Raw genomic sequence first — 17,014 nt, 5'->3', positions numbered from 1 at the left:
ATGCTGTGTTACCCGGGTCAGACCTCTGTTCCCCTGTGTGCTGTGGGGAATGGGGAGGTAAAAATAAAACATCTTGGTGTTCAGTTCCAACAGCAATTCCTGCTGGCTCAAGTGGGAATACAGCCATGCCTCTAGAAGACGTCTGTGAGAGTTTTGTTTTTCCTTTCACCCAGCACTGTACAGAGCTGGAACCTTCCATTTTCCAAGTAAAAGAGCTGTGCTTTTGGAGCCGTCTGTTTACTGCATCCACGAAGGAAAGCATTCCATGACTCTGGCGGTGTGAAAGCTCCAAAAGTTAAAGCTCTTTGCATTGGCTGTGTATCTGCTGCACTCATATTGCCAGAAGTTTCTTGGAGGTTTGCTGAGGAGTGTTTTGGAAACTGTCATTTCTCCTCGCTGAATGACTGGGTTGGCCAGGAAGTCCATCTAGCCATACTCGTCTGCTGACCTCCCCGCACCCATCCCGCTTTACCAAAGACCTTTTTTTCAGACAGGGCTGCAGTGACACGACGACCACACATTGCAGCTCGCTGCCAGCCCTGCAGTGCCTGCAGCCCTGCTGCGGTGCGCCTTCGGCCACTTGTTACAGTGGGTGCCTGAATTACTGCACCATGAGCCTCTGTGTCGCACTCAAAGCTCAAGAAAAGTTTGCTGGCTTTTCTCGAGCACAGTCTGCTTCCAGAAAGCTCTCACAGTACAGTTTGCAGAGCACATACGTGGTAGTGCTCTGCAAGAGGAACACGGTGGTGTGTTCTGCTTGATCCGCTCAGTGTTTGGATCTCCACCTCCTACCACGTGCTATGATAAATGTATTTGTAGCTGTACGTGTCGCGGAAGCGGGGCAGCTCACACAAGCAGGGTTTTGGAGGTCATCCCAAAAGTCTTTCCTGGCAGATTTTATGTGTTGCATTTCTGTCTGTCATTAAGGGAGCTCTGTTCTTTCTTCAGCTCCACTCCTTCCTTTGTGACTGTGTCAGTGTGACCTGTATTGTGCATTAAAAAAATCATTCTCAGCAGGGATGACAAATAGCAAGTGTGACTCATTTAAGAACGTGGCCATATTGGCAATTCCTTTAAAAAAAAAAGGGTTATGAATATTGTGTGTGGACTCTATTTGTGTTTTTTTGGACAGCACATGATTGGACATGGTGGGGAATAAGACAGTGAGGTTGGAGAGCTTTGTATGAGTGTTGGGTGCTGAGTGGAGCAAAGCCACCCAACACTGGAGATTCTCATGGTGTCGGGGGGAGCAGGCACATGTCCTTATCATTCTGTTTCCCTACCTCTTCTCCAGCTAGAGAACACACTGATGTCCAGAAAAAAGACAAGGCTGGGGCAGTCTGCATGTCCAGCCTTGAACTACTGCATGGCCAATCAAGCCCAGGTCTTACTCACAGATCCCTTACAGTAGTGAGCTGGCGCACTGCAGCAGGCAGGGGAGTGAAGGAGAATTTGTATGTGCTACAGTCATGTACAGCATGGCACAACTGAGGCTTAATAAACTCTGCCTGGTCCTAGGAGTATGGAAAATAGGCCATTCATGGTAATTAGCCTTTTCCATTGCCAATGCCAAGACCTTGTGCAGGAAAGTCCCAAGCCTCCCTCAAGTAGGACTGTTACACTGTGTAACTCTCCTCACTACCCAAAGCTTTCCTTCCTGAAACTTTTGGGCTGGCAGTATTCTCCATTTGCTGATGTGGAAGCCTGGTGTTCAGTTTGGAGATCATTACTAGCTCTAGGTTAAACTTCAGACAAGATTCCTACAATTGGGATAGTAGACTGTTGGTCAGCTCTGTGACCTTGGGTGTTTCTGCCTCACTACTGCCTTTTCTTGGATGGCAGTGGAGAGTTCCTGACTGCCTTTGGGCTGCTGGGTTTGGACCAGACTCCATTTCACCTCCTATCAGCTCCCTTCCATTACTAACAGGTAAACTGACAAGGTGCCTTTGGATCAAGGTTGTAGTTTGGGATATGCTGCTTCCAGGCTGTAATCAGAGCCTCTCTGTACATTAATTAACCAAGATATGGAAGGTAGCTTATCCTCATTTTCACTCCACCTCTCACCTAAGCCCTCTCCCCAGCAAAGTCCGTGTTACACGTGCCTTCCCCAGTTTACATCCCTGAAAGTGACAGCCTTCAGAGAGTGAACAATATGATCAGAAAATCATTAAGGGAGAAAAAGATCTCTAAGGCCATCTAGTCCAACCATCAACCCATCCCCACTGCGCCCACTAACCACATCTCTCAGTGCTGGTTCTCAGTATGTCTTGAACACCTCCAGGGACAGTGAGTCCAACCTCCAACCTGAACTCTTCTGGCACTTCTCTTCCCATGCCTGCAGCGCAGCCCCAATTGCAGCAAGATTTTATGGCTGGGGGCACAGAGTAGGGAGAAGTTGCTCGCGCTCTTATGAGCTACCGAAGTGCTCAGAATCACCATCTTGAGAGCCTGAATTGTGCTGACACAAGGTGTGTTGAGAAACTGAGCATCACGTGGAGCCCACCCCAGGAGGCTATCTGAAGCCCATTGAATGGAAGATAAGCTGCCCACAGACAAATACTATCTTGCATTCGTTGATTTAACGCTATTACACATTCAGAGAATATCAGCAGTAGCTGGCTGCAAACAGGCCTTTCTGAGATAAGACTCTTGCTTTGTCCTGATGGAGGAGTGTGAAAGCAGTTAACCTGAGCAGCTCTGCCTGGGATCTGCCTTCTTCCCAGGCACACTTGTTCTGACTCCTCCCGTTGTTAGACAACAGATGAGGTGGACTTTCTGCTCTCTGGGAATTGGACTTTTACTTACTCTACTTGGTTACAGTTATTTCCACGTGTTCTAAGTATATGATTTTTGATGCCAGGTATGTATTGAATCACTGGTTTGACTTCTGACTGGGGCTGACTTGTTGTGATGTCTTGGAACTGCACTTTACAAGGTAGGCTGTAATCTCTGCTGGGTGTACAGCTGGCTTCTAAATCAGGATGGGCGACTGTTTTCTGGGAGGGCAGAGAATGTGCATTACCCAATATCTGCAGTGCATTTGTTGTTGGACTGAGAGTATCTGGATGCACCAGGCTGCATTCGTGTACTGTAACTCATGAGATAAGCATCTAAAAATGTGCAGTAACGTCAGATGACTGCTTTCCAATGTACAACATGAGACATACTTTATGGGAGTGTGACAGAATTTCTGAATTCTGTAAAAAGAAATAAATAATGATTTCTTCTTGAGCTATATGAGATAAAACATCCCAGTCCCCAGTTGCTCCTGGGGAGGGAGTTGCTTTTGCCACAGTTTCAGGAAGGTGAGAGCAGGACACTTGTTCCTAAAGGGCAATTGAGAAATGTTCCAGCAACTTGTTTGCTTTGTTTCCAAAGACTTATTGATATTGGCACATCCTGGGTCTGTTGCTTCAAGGGGGTGAGGGAGGTTGTGCCATTTCCAAGGTGCGGGTCTGAACACGTGTACTGATAATCACAGTTGGATACGGTACAGCAGAGTCTCCTGCTTAGGATATAATGAAAATCTTCTTAGTTTAAAGCCTGCCTCGTATCTTCTTGGGTGTTCCCTTTGGTTTGAACAATTTGTCATCTTTTGTAATTGTTCATTACAATTTCATAGTTCTAGGGAAGGTGTGAAGTCTTCTAACAAATTGCTTTCAGGGGCAAAGCAGATAATTTCAATGAGCTTCAGATAACCTTCAAAATTTAATGCACAGTCAAACCATCAGTATCGTTACTGAGGCCTGGCAAAGGCTGAGAAACATTTATGGCGTCACGACCTGACAAAGTGTTGGTGGCTGTCAGGTCTCTTGTAGTAATGTGCTCTTTATGCTTAGCTTCTCCCTGGCAATTCACAGTGAAATCTGTGGGAGGAAGCTGAGAAATTCAGCACTGAACATGAAATTCAGGCTCCCATCAAAAACTGGGTAACTGTACAGCCTGTGACCTTTCATAAGGACAGATGTGTGGTAGGAGATGAGCAAAGTGTGTAAGATTGTAAGAGATGCATGTTGTATGGCATAGTCCTCTCTGGAGTGCAGTGAAGATTACACAATGTTCAGAGGTCACAAAATTTTCCATCTTGCTTTTTCATGTTGAGGAATGCCAAGTGTTTGATGTCTGCTAGGAAATAGGAGAGAGAAGGGCTGGTTTGATCTCTCGCGTGCACATTTTTTCTTGCAGAGCCATATTCAGTCTCTTCCAATGAGAACGGGGGCAAGTCTGATTCAGTGGCCAACTTACAGCCCCAGCCATCCCTCAACTCCATCCAGAGCTCTCCCGGCCCCAAGCGCTCAACCAACACGCTGAAGAAATGGCTGACAAGCCCCGTGCGTCGGCTGAACAGCGGGAAGGCCGAGAGCAACATCAAGAAGCAAAAGAAGGTGCGAGATGGCAGGAAGAGCTTTGACCTCGGCTCGCCAAAGACTGGAGATGAAACCACTCCTCAAGGAGACAGCGCGGATGAGGTGGGTGTTGGTGTCTGTGGCAGGAAAGAATCCCTGATAGTTGGCTCATGCTTAAGCAAATGTAACTCGCTTAGGGTCTAGAAGGAGCAGCGAATCGTATGAAAAATTAAATTGATTAAAACTGTGTTGCAAACAGCATCGACTTCCAAAGAACAATGTAATGCATAGGGAACATTTCAGAGTCTGCATATATTGTCATCATTTAACGAGATTTCTTTTAATACCCTGTTGGAAATCTGCCAAGGACAGAAATGAAGCCATTTCTGAGCAGCTGTTATCACTCCTTGCTGAGGTTCATATCACCTTTCTTCTGCCGTGGCAGTGTAATTCCTTATTGAAAGAGAAATAGACACATTTCTGTTAAACCAGCTGTGTATTTGTAGCTGCAGTCTCTCTGCAGGCATGTTCTTTGCTAGAATGGCTCTTTCCTGATAAAGTGAATGTGGAATCACGAGCATAAAATGGAGAGGATACGAACTGAAAGCAAATAGAGCAACACATTTTGAAAACTGTGCATCGAGCTGTTCTCATTTAAATTAGAAAATACTTTCTGCCAGCACACAGACAGATGTAACTTCCTTAGCTCTTATCTCATGCGGTACCTACATTTTCTGTAACACCATTGCACCAGGATTAACAGGCAAAACAGTACATCTTTATTGCTTCTTTTTTATGACGCTTGGTATTACCTGCAACTCCCTCCACTGCCATACTGAGGTGGTTTTAATATTGCCAGCAGACTCAAAGCTGGATGGTAGGGATCAAATATCTGAAAAGGTAAAAAGAAACCCCTGCTTGCCTCTAATTTTATTTCATTTTTCTTAGAAGAGCAAGAAGGGATGGGGAGAAGACGAGCCAGATGAAGAGTCTCACACACCTCTTCCTCCTCCTATGAAGATTTTTGACAATGATCCAACCCAAGATGAGATGGTAAGTAAGACCTCCCTTACTGTATCAATTTGCTGTTCTTAAACATTTTCTTAAAGCATTTTTCATGTAGCTGTCTCATAGTCATTTCAAAGAGGTCTTTGAGTGTTTGGGCTTAGGTGTGTGCTTACAACAGATATCTATGTGTGAATCATAACTTGATGCCTTTCTGTATTTACAAATAGTGCCTGATTGGCAGTTTAGCCTTGGTATCTCATTTTATGATAGGTGTTGTGTTTTTGTTGTGTGGGGTCAGAAATTGTGTGTGTTTTCCACATGGGTTTTGAAAGTGTCATAGAATCATAGAATCATGTTGCTGGTGGCTGGCAGTCACAGCAGCAGTGGTATTTGATGGCAGCCTGGGCCTGAGGACTAGGGCATGTGATGGATGGAGTCTGCCTGAATCCAAAATACCACCCTTACCAAGAGCTAGATAACTTGTGCTCTGCACAACCCTAACCCTAAACCTTTTGTGTGACTGTCCCACCATACACCCTTGGCTCTCAATTCCTTTAAAACACTCAGGTGGGAAATCTTATCCAGTCCTATTGTTTGACATTTCTGGGTTATGTGGCAGGTGTATCAGCTCCTGTTAGTTCAGAGGCTCCCCAGTGACCTGAAGTTTCTCTCAGAAGTGCAGAAGACCTTGGTCTTTGAGCGCCATGTTGCCAGCCATAGTTCTCAGCTGTTCGTTGGGGTCTGTAGAGCATTACATCAGGAATTTGCTGCCTTAGGTGGTGCAGTTGTTCATGGAGTCCTTCAATTACTGTTTTGTACTTGAGCTGAGAATCTGTGAACTTGATTATGAAAGTGTTTCTCAGATAGCACAGGTCGTATCTGCTTGTGTACTCTTTACCCATTCCCAATGCCGGCGCCTCCTGTGTAGAAATCCATCCCTCCATCTAGCTGCTTCCTGCTTTCCTGCTGGCATCTGTTTTTAGCACCGCCACTTCTGTATCTCTATCCTCTGATTGTAATTACTGCATGCCAAGAAGCAAGGATGGGGGAGATTAATAAAATATTTTAAAAAAGAAAAAACAGCAACAAACCCCCCCCCCCCAAAAAAAAAAAAAAAAAAAAAAACAAACCACAACCAACCCAAACACAACAACCCAGAATGTTCTTGGGGATGGTTCAGGCAGGAGTTTGGAGCAAACATCTGTGGGACTCGAAGAGCAGAGTGGTGGAGGAAAGGACTTGAGGCTCACTGCTAATCTGTCAGGAAATGTTACAACATGATGGTGGCAGCGAGGCCAGAAGGAAGCAGCTGGAGGCGCGGACTGCTGCCCTCTGAGCACTGTGTGTGCTGCTCTGGTGGATCCGCGCCCAGCACAAGAGCTCCTGGCTTGTTCTTTGGGGCTTTTAGCTACGTGTTTGGGGGGTTGTTATTTAAAGAAAGCCAGACAAGACAAAACAGCAAAACCCTGCTCTTGTTGTGGTCATTACTTTTGTTTTTTAACACGCTGTGTCATTTCACTATTCCGTAAAAACTAATTCTTGTGGAACTAAACTGTTTTCCTCTCCAGATGTCAGAGCTTTATGGAGCATTTTGGCATCCTGTTTCTTCACTAAAAGAGAGGATGAAATAGGGCAAGATGCATCTGAGACCCTTTTATGTTCCCTTTTTCTTTCCCTGTTCTCATTATGTGCCTAACTCCTTGGCAGCAAAACACCGTGTGAGCGATGTCTGAGCCATTCTGGAGCCAAAATCTCTTTAACTGTGTTATTTGGTCCAGATATTGGTCATGTCCTGTTACTGCTTGCTTATACAACCTGTGGGTTGGGGAAGAAGCAGTGGCAGGAGGGGACATCTACAATGCCCATGTACAAGACAGCAGTGACCGCCTTGCTGCTCTTGGAGGCCCATAACCAAAACCTACCACATATCTTCATATTACAAATTTATAATTTACTCAATAGGGATTCGAAATGTCATTTTTCAATGTGCCCTACACAAACCAGGCTCTTTTGTCAATCACAGAAGTGTTTTACTTCTCCCTGAAAGATTTCTAGGCAGCAAATGTTCCCGTGCTCCCTTTCAGATCCTGCCATTATTTGCTTTTTGGAGATATTTAGCAATTTCAGTTAAAATAAGTGAGAGCATCATCTGCTGAGTACCCCCAAAAGTTGGACTCCTCCAGCAAGAAGGGTTATATTGGGCAGTTACAGCCAATGTATTGGTCCAGTATCTCTGCTCTCAGCCTTTCTGATCCTAGACATGTCCACTGCATTGGAGGTGAAACGTGCTGTCTGAGCTTTTCCATTTGTATGAATTTCCTGCATTACCAGACTAATTCCTCAATTACCAGCCTGATTACCTGTAATTTTTGTTGTTGTTGTAATTAGAACTGTTGATTAGATGTATTATTTGAGTGAAAGATGAGACTACAAGGGGCAGGCTGTTCACTTTCCTGTTCTGTCATGAAGCTTCTGCTTAAAATTAGCCTCCTTTGCCTTTTCTCTGTGTCCTGGGGCTGTGTCACTCACCAAAGGGTTGCTGGAAGAGATGGCCCACTGCCTAATTCCTGCCATCACCTTTCCACTTACTCCCCAGCGCTATTTGATCTCTTGTTCATTGGCACCTACCTGATGACTTTGCTGAAATAGGTGCTCTGCAGAAGACCTTTATCAAGTGGCTGAGAGATGAATCAGCTTTTTCACAGTCCTAGTGCAGATTTTGTAAAGAATTAGCCATGCTTAGTCAGTGTCTGTCTGCCCAAAGCTTATTACTGAAAGGTTTAGAGTTTTTTTTCGGTGCTAGTATTTAGTTCAGAATAAAGATGCATATAGGTAAGATAACAAATACCGATAAATACCAATTCCCACAGATGTCATCTGAGTACTGCTTTTCAGACTGAGGTTTCTTAGGACAAAGACCAAGGGGTGAAGAGGGCACCCCACATAGAGCACAAACCTGAAGCTGAAACTGAGCACTTAGCAAGGATGCCAGCATTCACTGGGCATGGGGAGGTTTTTGGCATCACTGTGATGATGTCTTGGCATTGCAGGGAGTTTGTACAACTTGCAACTATCAGTCTGAATGTGGAGATGTCCAAAAATGTTACAAGATATCAGACACCTGAAATCGAATACCTGTGACTGACAAGCAGAAATATAACAGTGAAACTGATGTCAGTGGGGATAAGTCAGCATCTCCAAAGAGTGCACTGAGTACTTAGGATAGATGAAGCACACAAGGGCATTTTCTCTCCACTGATTGCAGAGAGAAAAGATACAGATTTTGAATAGCTGAAGTTGCAGTGCAAGGTGTCATCTGAGGAGTTCATGTGGAGTTGCAATTGATCTCTGGGGAAGAAAGGAGGGAGAAATCATTTTATCCCCTCCATTACCTGTAATTCCGTGTGTACCTTCACTTATTGCATTTATTCAATATGTATGTATGGGGGAGGGGGTAATTTCTTACATCTGCAGTAAGAACATCCATTTTCTGGAGTCTGTAAGACCATAGATGTCCAAGGAACATTCAGAGTGTTGTAAGCTGGTTGCAAATGAACTTCAGTTTTTTTATGCCACTCACTGGTTCCTGTCCTTGGAAATGCTGCAAAGGGATGTGCAGACGGACTTGGCAATTCTATGCTTGTTGATACAGCAAAACTCTCACTTGTCTGTGCATGTGGCTCTCTAACCCTCCTGCTCCCCTTCTGCATTCGTTTTTCTCCCATCTCAGAAGCTGCTTCATTGACCACCAGTTTCCCGTTCCCTTCTCATCCTGCTAACTTTTCCTTTGCAACCTGGTGTCTTGCAGTCCTCTTCTTTGCTAGCTGCTCGGCAGAGCTCCTCTGATGTCCCAACTGCTGCGGATCTTGTCAGTGCAATAGAACAGTTGGTCAAAAGTAAGCTGGTAAGTTTAGCACTGTGAAAACAACACGGCTTTAAGGCAGGGCTTTACAGTCTGCCTCTGTTTCTGGTTTCCTTGCTTTCACCTTCATCTGCTATGCTTTTATTAACCCTGTTTCAGTATTGCTCGCTCTACATGTGTGGTCCCATGTCTATTGGAGGAGGAATAATATCCTATCTCATATATTGGCTTCTCTTAAGTTTTCCCCCAGACTATTCAGAATTTAAAATGTTAATGTAAAAGCTATTCCTTTTTCTACATGTCCCAGGACCTCTAAAATTAGATAAATGCATTCTTTTTGGGAGTTTCACTTGATTAATCAGGATTAAAGTGGATTTATGATGCGCCTACAAATTTCCTTCTGTGTAGTGGAAAGATGGAGAGGTCCAAAGGAACACAAAGAAAAGAAACCAGTGATTGCTGACATACAGTAACTGTGCAAGCAACTTTATCTAGTGACTCATTTCAGAGGGTTTTGGCATCCTCCTTGACTGAGAAGTTGGTACGTGAGGGTAGTCTGTATTCAGAGGGTGCTCTATTAGACAAAGGATCTCTTTGGTGCATGGGAAACTGAGAAGGACATTCCCAGAAAATTTACTCAAAATAGTCTCAGCCCATCGAGGGACTAAAAAAATTAAAAGTATTGCATTCACCCAGTTCTATGGATTTTCAGAGGATTTTATTTTCTCTCCCTCCCATATGTGCTGTTGGGTCAACTGCAATTACTTTCCAGGGATTTGGGGGAAACTTTAATCATTGTGGAATGTTACCGTGTACCCATCTGTTTGTTTCATTTTGTATCATACTTTGCTGCTAGGAATTCTTACTCCGTCTTTGGCAGAGGAAGACTGACCACGTGTAGCCTAACCTTGGGTCTGGTTGTGATACTGGGATGTTTTCAGGTTGTATTGAGAGAATTTGGAAGAGATTTCTCATCCCAGGGCTGCTGGAACATCTTTTTATGCCTTCTGGCAAAAGGACGTCTTCTCTGGCTTAGTGCTTGGTTTGGGGGAGGAGGGTTTGTATCAAAACCAGTTTGGTTGTATCTCACTAAGTCCTATGGGAAAGTATTGCTGAATGCTCTGCTCAGTTTTAAACTGCACTGTTGATAGCAGAGTTGACTTGAAACAGAAGGTAACACTGATGCTGGAGTTCAAGGATAATGGTTTGTTTTGTTTTTTTCCATCGTTTTCTTGGGATTTTCTTAGACCCTTGAAGGAGGATCTTACCGAGGAAGCTTAAAAGATGCCACAGGCTGCTTGAACGAAGGAATGACGCCTTCAACTCCCCCAAGAAACCTTGAAGAGGAACAAAAAGCCAAAGCAATGAGAGGCAGGATGTAAGTTGCCTTGGTGGTTCTTATTTCTGAAATATGCACCCAAGGAGGGCACGTGGCTGCATGGAAAGAATACTTTGTAGTCAACAAGCCAGTGGGAACTGGGAGTATAACTGTGTTCTGCTGCTTCTGTTTCTTCTTAGCCTGCAAAAATACTACAGAAAAGCATTTTGGACCCAGGAAGCTCATATTCCTCTTTAAAATGTACAGCTTTTACCCCAGATAGCAAATACATGTTACTGTAGGAGCCTCTAGGCAGTTACACTTGGAATTACCAAGGTGTTTGGCCTGCTAATTACAAACCATCTCATGAAGGGGTATATATTGTTAGACTCAAGGAAGGGTGCCCAGAGCCCCATGAGGATTTTGTGAATGAGGTAATGATTTTTTGCCTTAGTGAAGGAAGGGGCAGAATTTAGAGGCATTTGTGGTGGGAAAATGCTTTTGAAGTGTAAGTTTCGTATATGGGAAATGAAACTCCTGTGTTCCTGGTGATGGGAGAGGAAAGAAAGGGTGACAGCTTAAGAAAGTTGTTTTTTTTTTAATTTATTTATACACTTCCATAAATTACAACAAAAGTAATAGTTGTGCCTTTGGCATTTATCATGGTTATGGCATACCTTCATGTGCAGCGTGACAGATGCTGTTTCAAGACCTTACTTTCTTCTGGTAGCCCTTCATTCACGAGGTAACCGACATCTAACTGCAGGTTGTGTTGTAGGGCAGAGACCTTGCCACTGTAAGTGCACTGTAAGCACGGGGACGTCTCTGACTCTCAGTGCTTCTGGCAGAGGGACCAGCAGCGTGTTTCATGTAATTAGCAGCTGCCTCCGTCCAGATATCCGAAATGCCGGGATGTTTGGGAGCACCTGCTAGTGGCTTTCAGCGCAAGGCATCTGTCTTCTCTCCAGCTCCCCGCTGCCTGCGCTCTGTATCTCTGTCTCTCACTGTTTAATACCGTAACCATGTTAGGCAGCTCCAAACTGGAGCTGTGACCCTCATTTCCCACAAAGCAGCAATTGAATCCTTGCGCAGGCACGGGCAGTAATTTCCTGCCTCTGGCAACATGTGTCAGCAGTTAGCCTCAGTGCTAGGAAGCCATCAGCTCTGATTGCTGCATTTCTGTGAGCAGAAAGACAGTGGTCCTAATAAAATCCTAGAATCATTAAGGTTAGAAAAGACATCTAAGATCACGTATTTCAACCATCCACCTACCACCTGCTGTCCACTACTCTTGCAGATTTAATGTGGAGTTACCAACATATCCAGATGCTGGAACTTATTCAGAAGTGAGAGGGCTACACCCTTGTTGTATTTAATACCATTTTAACTACTGTTATGCAGTCAACACAAAACCTCCTGCCTGGCCTCGCTCTCTGCTACCAGATCAGTTGAGTGAACTCAACATTTTGGCAGCACACATCGTGGAAACCTGAAATCTGGGACTGCCTTCAGAGTCCCATTCCATAGAGGTTTTGGGGAGCCAGATGAGGTTTAGTGTGTTCACCTGACAGACACGTGGTTGACACAGCAAGCTTTGATTCACACCTGCCCACCTATCATTGCAGCAATGGGTGCCACCCCTGCCTTCATTCTTAGAGCAGGCTTTGGCCAGCTGTACTCTTACAGTCAGAAGAATGGGCTATGCTCATCCAGGCTGCATGCTGCTGCCTTGCCAAAGTGCAGCCTTTTGCCCTGCTCGTGTTTACTACCCAGGCACGCAGCTTGGCAGGACGCTGCAGAGTGCACAAGCATCTGGCATCACCACTAGCCATGGCCTCTGCCCAGGGGGCTGGGTTTCACTCCTACACGAAGAAGCAGCTGTTTGACCTCTCCCTGCTGCACGTTCAAGCATCTTCTCTGCTCCATCTAAGCAGGGGACACCTCGGCTGCTGTTGCACTGGAGCCAAAAGCCAGCCTGTGTTGTTTTTTTTTCTCCTTTTATCTTAGCACTGTTCACCCTTAGCCCTGTCTCTTCAAGTGGGCCGGCCTGCTGATTGATGTGAGGGGAGAGATATTAGACATGAAAGCACTCCTCTATCTTGTTAGCCTTGTTGCTGCCGGAATGAGCTCGAGCACAGATGGAGTTTATTTGTCATGTGCCAAATCCATGTATTGGTGTAATTGAGAGGAAAACTGATTGCAGCAAGCTGTAACTTTGGAAATTGTCCTCAAAAGAACACGATGTGATTAGGCAGTTTGACATAAAAAAAATGGGGCTTTTTCAAAATTAGTGCTGTTTGTGTGCATCAGACCTTCATTAGCCAACTCTCCCACCCAGGATTATCAGATAAACGTAAATCACAGAGCACACACACACACAGATTACTGAGTCTGACAGATTAAGCTCTGTGTTAAGGCAGGAGGGGGGATTTGTTTTCCATGTGTTTGAAACTTCTTAAAGAAAACTGAATTGGGGCAAGAAATCCTTTCCTCCTTGCTTCAAAACGGGTTGGGAAATGTTCCTGCTGCCAACAGGAGGGCTGCAAGGAGGAGAGGAGGGCAGGGAAGGGTAATTCAAAACACAGGCATCTTGTTGTGCCTGGGGACCTGGTACATAAGAGGGACAAAGGAGAGATGCTCTAGATAAGAGTGCTGGAACTACTCTGGCCTGAAATGTGACATTTTTTGTTGTTTTCATTCCACTGAGCTAAGAGTGAGTTGGGTTGCATCTCCTGGGATGCTGGTGAATATTTGCTGGGAGGTGATACGTGGTAAGGAGCAAACTGTAACTTCCAGGAGTGTGGTCAAATAGATTTGTGTTCTATTTTAACTTAGGTTTGTCTTAAATGAACTGGTCCAGACTGAAAAAGACTACGTCAAAGACTTGGGAACTGTTGTGGAGGTGAGCTGAAGCATACCCTACCATAGAGAATGTTTTCCCACTAACAAACAGTGTGCTGAAAAGGGGCAAAAACAAAAAAAGCCTGCAGCATGAGAAACAAACTGCTTTATTTTGCTTCCATGGTCCCCTTCTCATGTTGACAGAAACAAGAAGAAATGCCTTTGGAAACTATTTTTGTTTCCATCTAACAAATGTTGTATTTTAGGTTTCAACTCAAGTGTGCAAAGGTTTTTCTTGGCCCACCCTGCCAGTGACAAGCACTTCCTGCTGTAGAGCAGCCATAAGAGAAGTGATGGAGAATAATTTATGCCTCTTCCATTTACTTCGTTCCATTCTTGCTGTCATGCAGTGAGATTCACTTCAAATTAATATTTTACAATGGTAACATACTTGAGTTTCCACCTGGACTATGGTCCTGTGTTTGAGTGCCTTCCAAAAGTGGGTTTGGATCTGTTCTAAGGTGTGTGTGTGGCCAGTGGATTATGGTTAGAGAGTTCAGGTTGTTGTTTTATGCCTTTGTTTGAAAAATAGTCATGGTCTTGTAGGCTTCAACTGGTAAAAGCCTGGCCTATCCCTAGGGATCAGCTGCCAGAGACAACCCACACGCATGATCAAGGTTTGATTCCCAGCAAGGGCTTTGCACTGGAGGCACTTGATTGAAGTAGGCTTTGGGGAATGCTTCTGGCATTCACTATTCCGAGGAGAATTATCAGCCCATCTAACAGCGGTTTTCAGGAGCTCCCAAACTTGAAGAACTTTGTGTTATCTTCTGTTTACATCATGCTCCACTGGCAGAGCTGACAGGGCTACAGGGCTCCAAAGGCTTATAAAGAAACTCTCAGGAGGTGTGAGAAATCCTATTCATGTGACTCTTTAAACTCTCTGCATGGTTTTGTGCTCCCACAAAATACTTATGGTGATGAATAGAAGAGTTTTGTCTGTGTGGAGTCTGGCTTCTGCCTCTTACCAGCAAAGCCGAGAGCATGATCAACTACTTTTGTTTAATTTTTATCTTCTAATTGCACTTGTCACTTCAGTGACATCTAATAAAGGTTTGTAAAACTATTACAGATATTCAGAATAACTAGATATTCAAAGAAAAAAGACAAGAGATTTTTACTTCCTTGAACAAAATGAGTGTAATTATGCTCCCCTCTTGGTATGAACCCATTGCTAATCACTGATCCTTAATCCTAAAGGGCTTCATGAAGAGAATAGAAGAAAAGGGAGTTTCTGAAGACATGAAAGGGAAAGACAAGATAGTGTTTGGCAATATTCACCAGATCTATGACTGGCACAAAGAGTAAGTTGTTGGTTTGGTTCATTCTTAAGCTCTTTTCTAACCACTTGTTTACAAAGGATTGGGGTATGTGGTGTCCATACATCCAGGTTGCCTTTCATTGAACATTAGCAGGTCATTCAGGGCACAACTTCCTAAGGACATTGCCTCACTGTCTTTCCTCTGCTCTGGATGTATCCCTCACCAAGGAATCACAGTGTCCTTGCCATCACTTATCCCTTGGGTGCCTCTCACATGGTCTGCTTCTGACAACAGCTCTTGCAAGCATAAACCAAAAAATGTCAGAAAAAAAAATCACAAAATATTAAGTTTATGTCAGCAACAGAATATTTTTACCAGTGCCATTCATTGTTTAAGTGTGATGAGTTTTCTGTAACAGATAAGGTCCCTATTTTTGGTTCTGCATATCTGGGTCAAGTCTGTTTAAAATGCAGTTGAATTTAACTTTCATACAAGACTGAGATACTGGAAGTAGCTGCAGCTGATGGCAGTGATAGGGGCATTTAGCTGGGACAGATAACCAATGTGCATCTTTTTTGAGGTTCTGGGATTACTCGGGACCAAACTGTTGCTGGTATATGCTCTGCATTTGACTACTGTGGGAAATAGATGGAAGCATTTGGCAGAGAAATCCTGCAGTGAAAAGGGAATATCGTGGAAATGGGGCTATTGGAGTTTACCTACCAGTCAGAATAACAACAGTATGTTTCTGAAATTTGGTTGAGCTGTGTTTATGCTTTTAACCATTCAAGCAGACACCTACCAAAGGTGCAGGTCAAGACAGAGGCTGTGTTTATAAATATAACTAATAGTAGCGTACTGAGAAATGGAGTAAAACAGAGCATGCCAGCACTGATTTGTTTATTCAAGTGGAAACTTCTGTGTCTGTTTCATGCTGACCAGTGCTCCTTATCTGCTCATGCAACTGAGAACTCCTTGTAAAGTCTCTGTTGGGTTTTCACGAATGTTTAGATACACAGAAGAGTTCTATTTTATAAGTTATTGGGGGGGTGCAGTTAGGTAATCATTGGCAGTTTAAAAACATCAGTGTTTCTGTAAGCCTAGCAGTAAAGAAGAGGGGATAGTTTGCAAGACAGTAATTCCGTATTTCAGAGCTCTAGTTCACTGTTTTAGATATGCCACCACCAAGGGCTGAAGCCAGGCTTCTCTTTTCATTTATTATTCAATGCCATAGCTAAAACTGCATTGATACATTACTGACGGATGACTGGTTTGCTGCTGGGATGACCTAAAAAAGTCTTCTGAGATGTCAGAAATGTTGGTATCCTTTCTTCCAGCTTTTTCCTGGCCGAACTGGAAAAATGTCTTCAGGAGCATGACCGTTTAGCACAGCTTTTTATTAAACATGTAAGTTTTATTTGGTTACCTATCTTTTAGTCCACTCATCATTTAGAATGTGATGACTCCTTTCCAAAAACATCTGTTTGTGTCAACTGGATACTTCAACATTCAGAGCATAATATAAATTAACTTATAGTTATGCTTCTTCAGTGAGCAGCTGGATTTCCCCCTAATATTTATCATCACCTTGTTGCAGACTTCTTATTTTGGGGGGGGGAAATTGATTTCTTAATGAGGTGGTTGCCCCCAAGCAAATCTCCCCTTGCCTAAGAGGTAGAAGTGGAGAACAGAACCAGCTGCCGATTTACAGTCCCATGTCAGCAAATCTTTGATTAAACCAAAAATGAAGACGACCAAGTAGAACATGTAGGCAATTTTCTGCCAGCTTTTTAAAGCAGAACAGAATAGCAGCTGATATCTCACCAGGCTGCTGTGCATCTTGCTTTCACAGGAGCGGCGATTACACATGTATGTGGTGTACTGCCAAAACAAGCCACGTTCTGAATATATAGTAGCTGAGTACGAGGCATATTTTGAGGTAAGTGTGGCTCATTATATGTTATTGCTACCCACAGCTCTGAGTCTTAGTAGATTATGCCATAACCTGTGAGGTTTGTCTAAAACAAACTCCAAATGATGTTGATATTTTTAGTGCTGCTAAAGTCTGCTGTGGGGAAAAACGTTCTTCCATTTGTCTCAAATTCCCATGTTGTTAATTTCTAAAAGCCACTTAATCCAGCACTCACTTTCTGTTATCCTCAGAGTGCCACAACTGCATTGAATTCTGTCCAAAATAAATAAAACAGACTTTTTGATCTGTAATCTACAGAGGAGGAGGTAAAAGTCATTGGAGCTGGGTGGTGCCTCTCGTAAATTTCCAATAACTTTGTCTGTTTCAAGAAGTCTTTGGGACTAG

The 17,014-nt window shown here is 43.9% G+C and overlaps 1 protein-coding gene across 7 annotated transcripts in view; it reads left to right on the top strand.

Moving 5' to 3' along the window:
- KALRN (kalirin RhoGEF kinase) overlaps positions 1 to 17,014 on the top strand; it is a 434,957-nt gene that overhangs the window by 384,605 nt on the left and 33,338 nt on the right. For 3 of the 7 annotated variants that reach the window (XM_032445881.1, XM_032445877.1, XM_032445875.1), the window contains 8 exons: positions 4,186 to 4,469; positions 5,295 to 5,399; positions 9,163 to 9,258; positions 10,464 to 10,594; positions 13,370 to 13,436; positions 14,636 to 14,739; positions 16,035 to 16,104; positions 16,550 to 16,636. In XM_032445881.1, coding sequence (XP_032301772.1) covers positions 4,186 to 4,469; positions 5,295 to 5,399; positions 9,163 to 9,258; positions 10,464 to 10,594; positions 13,370 to 13,436; positions 14,636 to 14,739; positions 16,035 to 16,104; positions 16,550 to 16,636 — 944 coding nt within the window. Of the gene's footprint in view, positions 1 to 2,860; positions 2,936 to 4,185; positions 4,470 to 5,294; positions 5,400 to 9,162; positions 9,259 to 10,463; positions 10,595 to 13,369; positions 13,437 to 14,635; positions 14,740 to 16,034; positions 16,105 to 16,549; positions 16,637 to 17,014 lie in introns of all 7 variants that reach the window. The other 4 variants (XM_032445876.1, XM_032445878.1, XM_032445880.1 and 1 more) reach the window with 4 other exon arrangements.

This window comes from Coturnix japonica, chromosome 7 (genome assembly GCF_001577835.2).
Source record: "Coturnix japonica isolate 7356 chromosome 7, Coturnix japonica 2.1, whole genome shotgun sequence".
In the NCBI taxonomy this organism is placed as follows: domain Eukaryota; kingdom Metazoa; phylum Chordata; class Aves; order Galliformes; family Phasianidae; genus Coturnix; species Coturnix japonica.
Note: the sequence above shows the minus strand (reverse complement) of the source record. Positions and strands in the feature narration are given on the sequence as shown.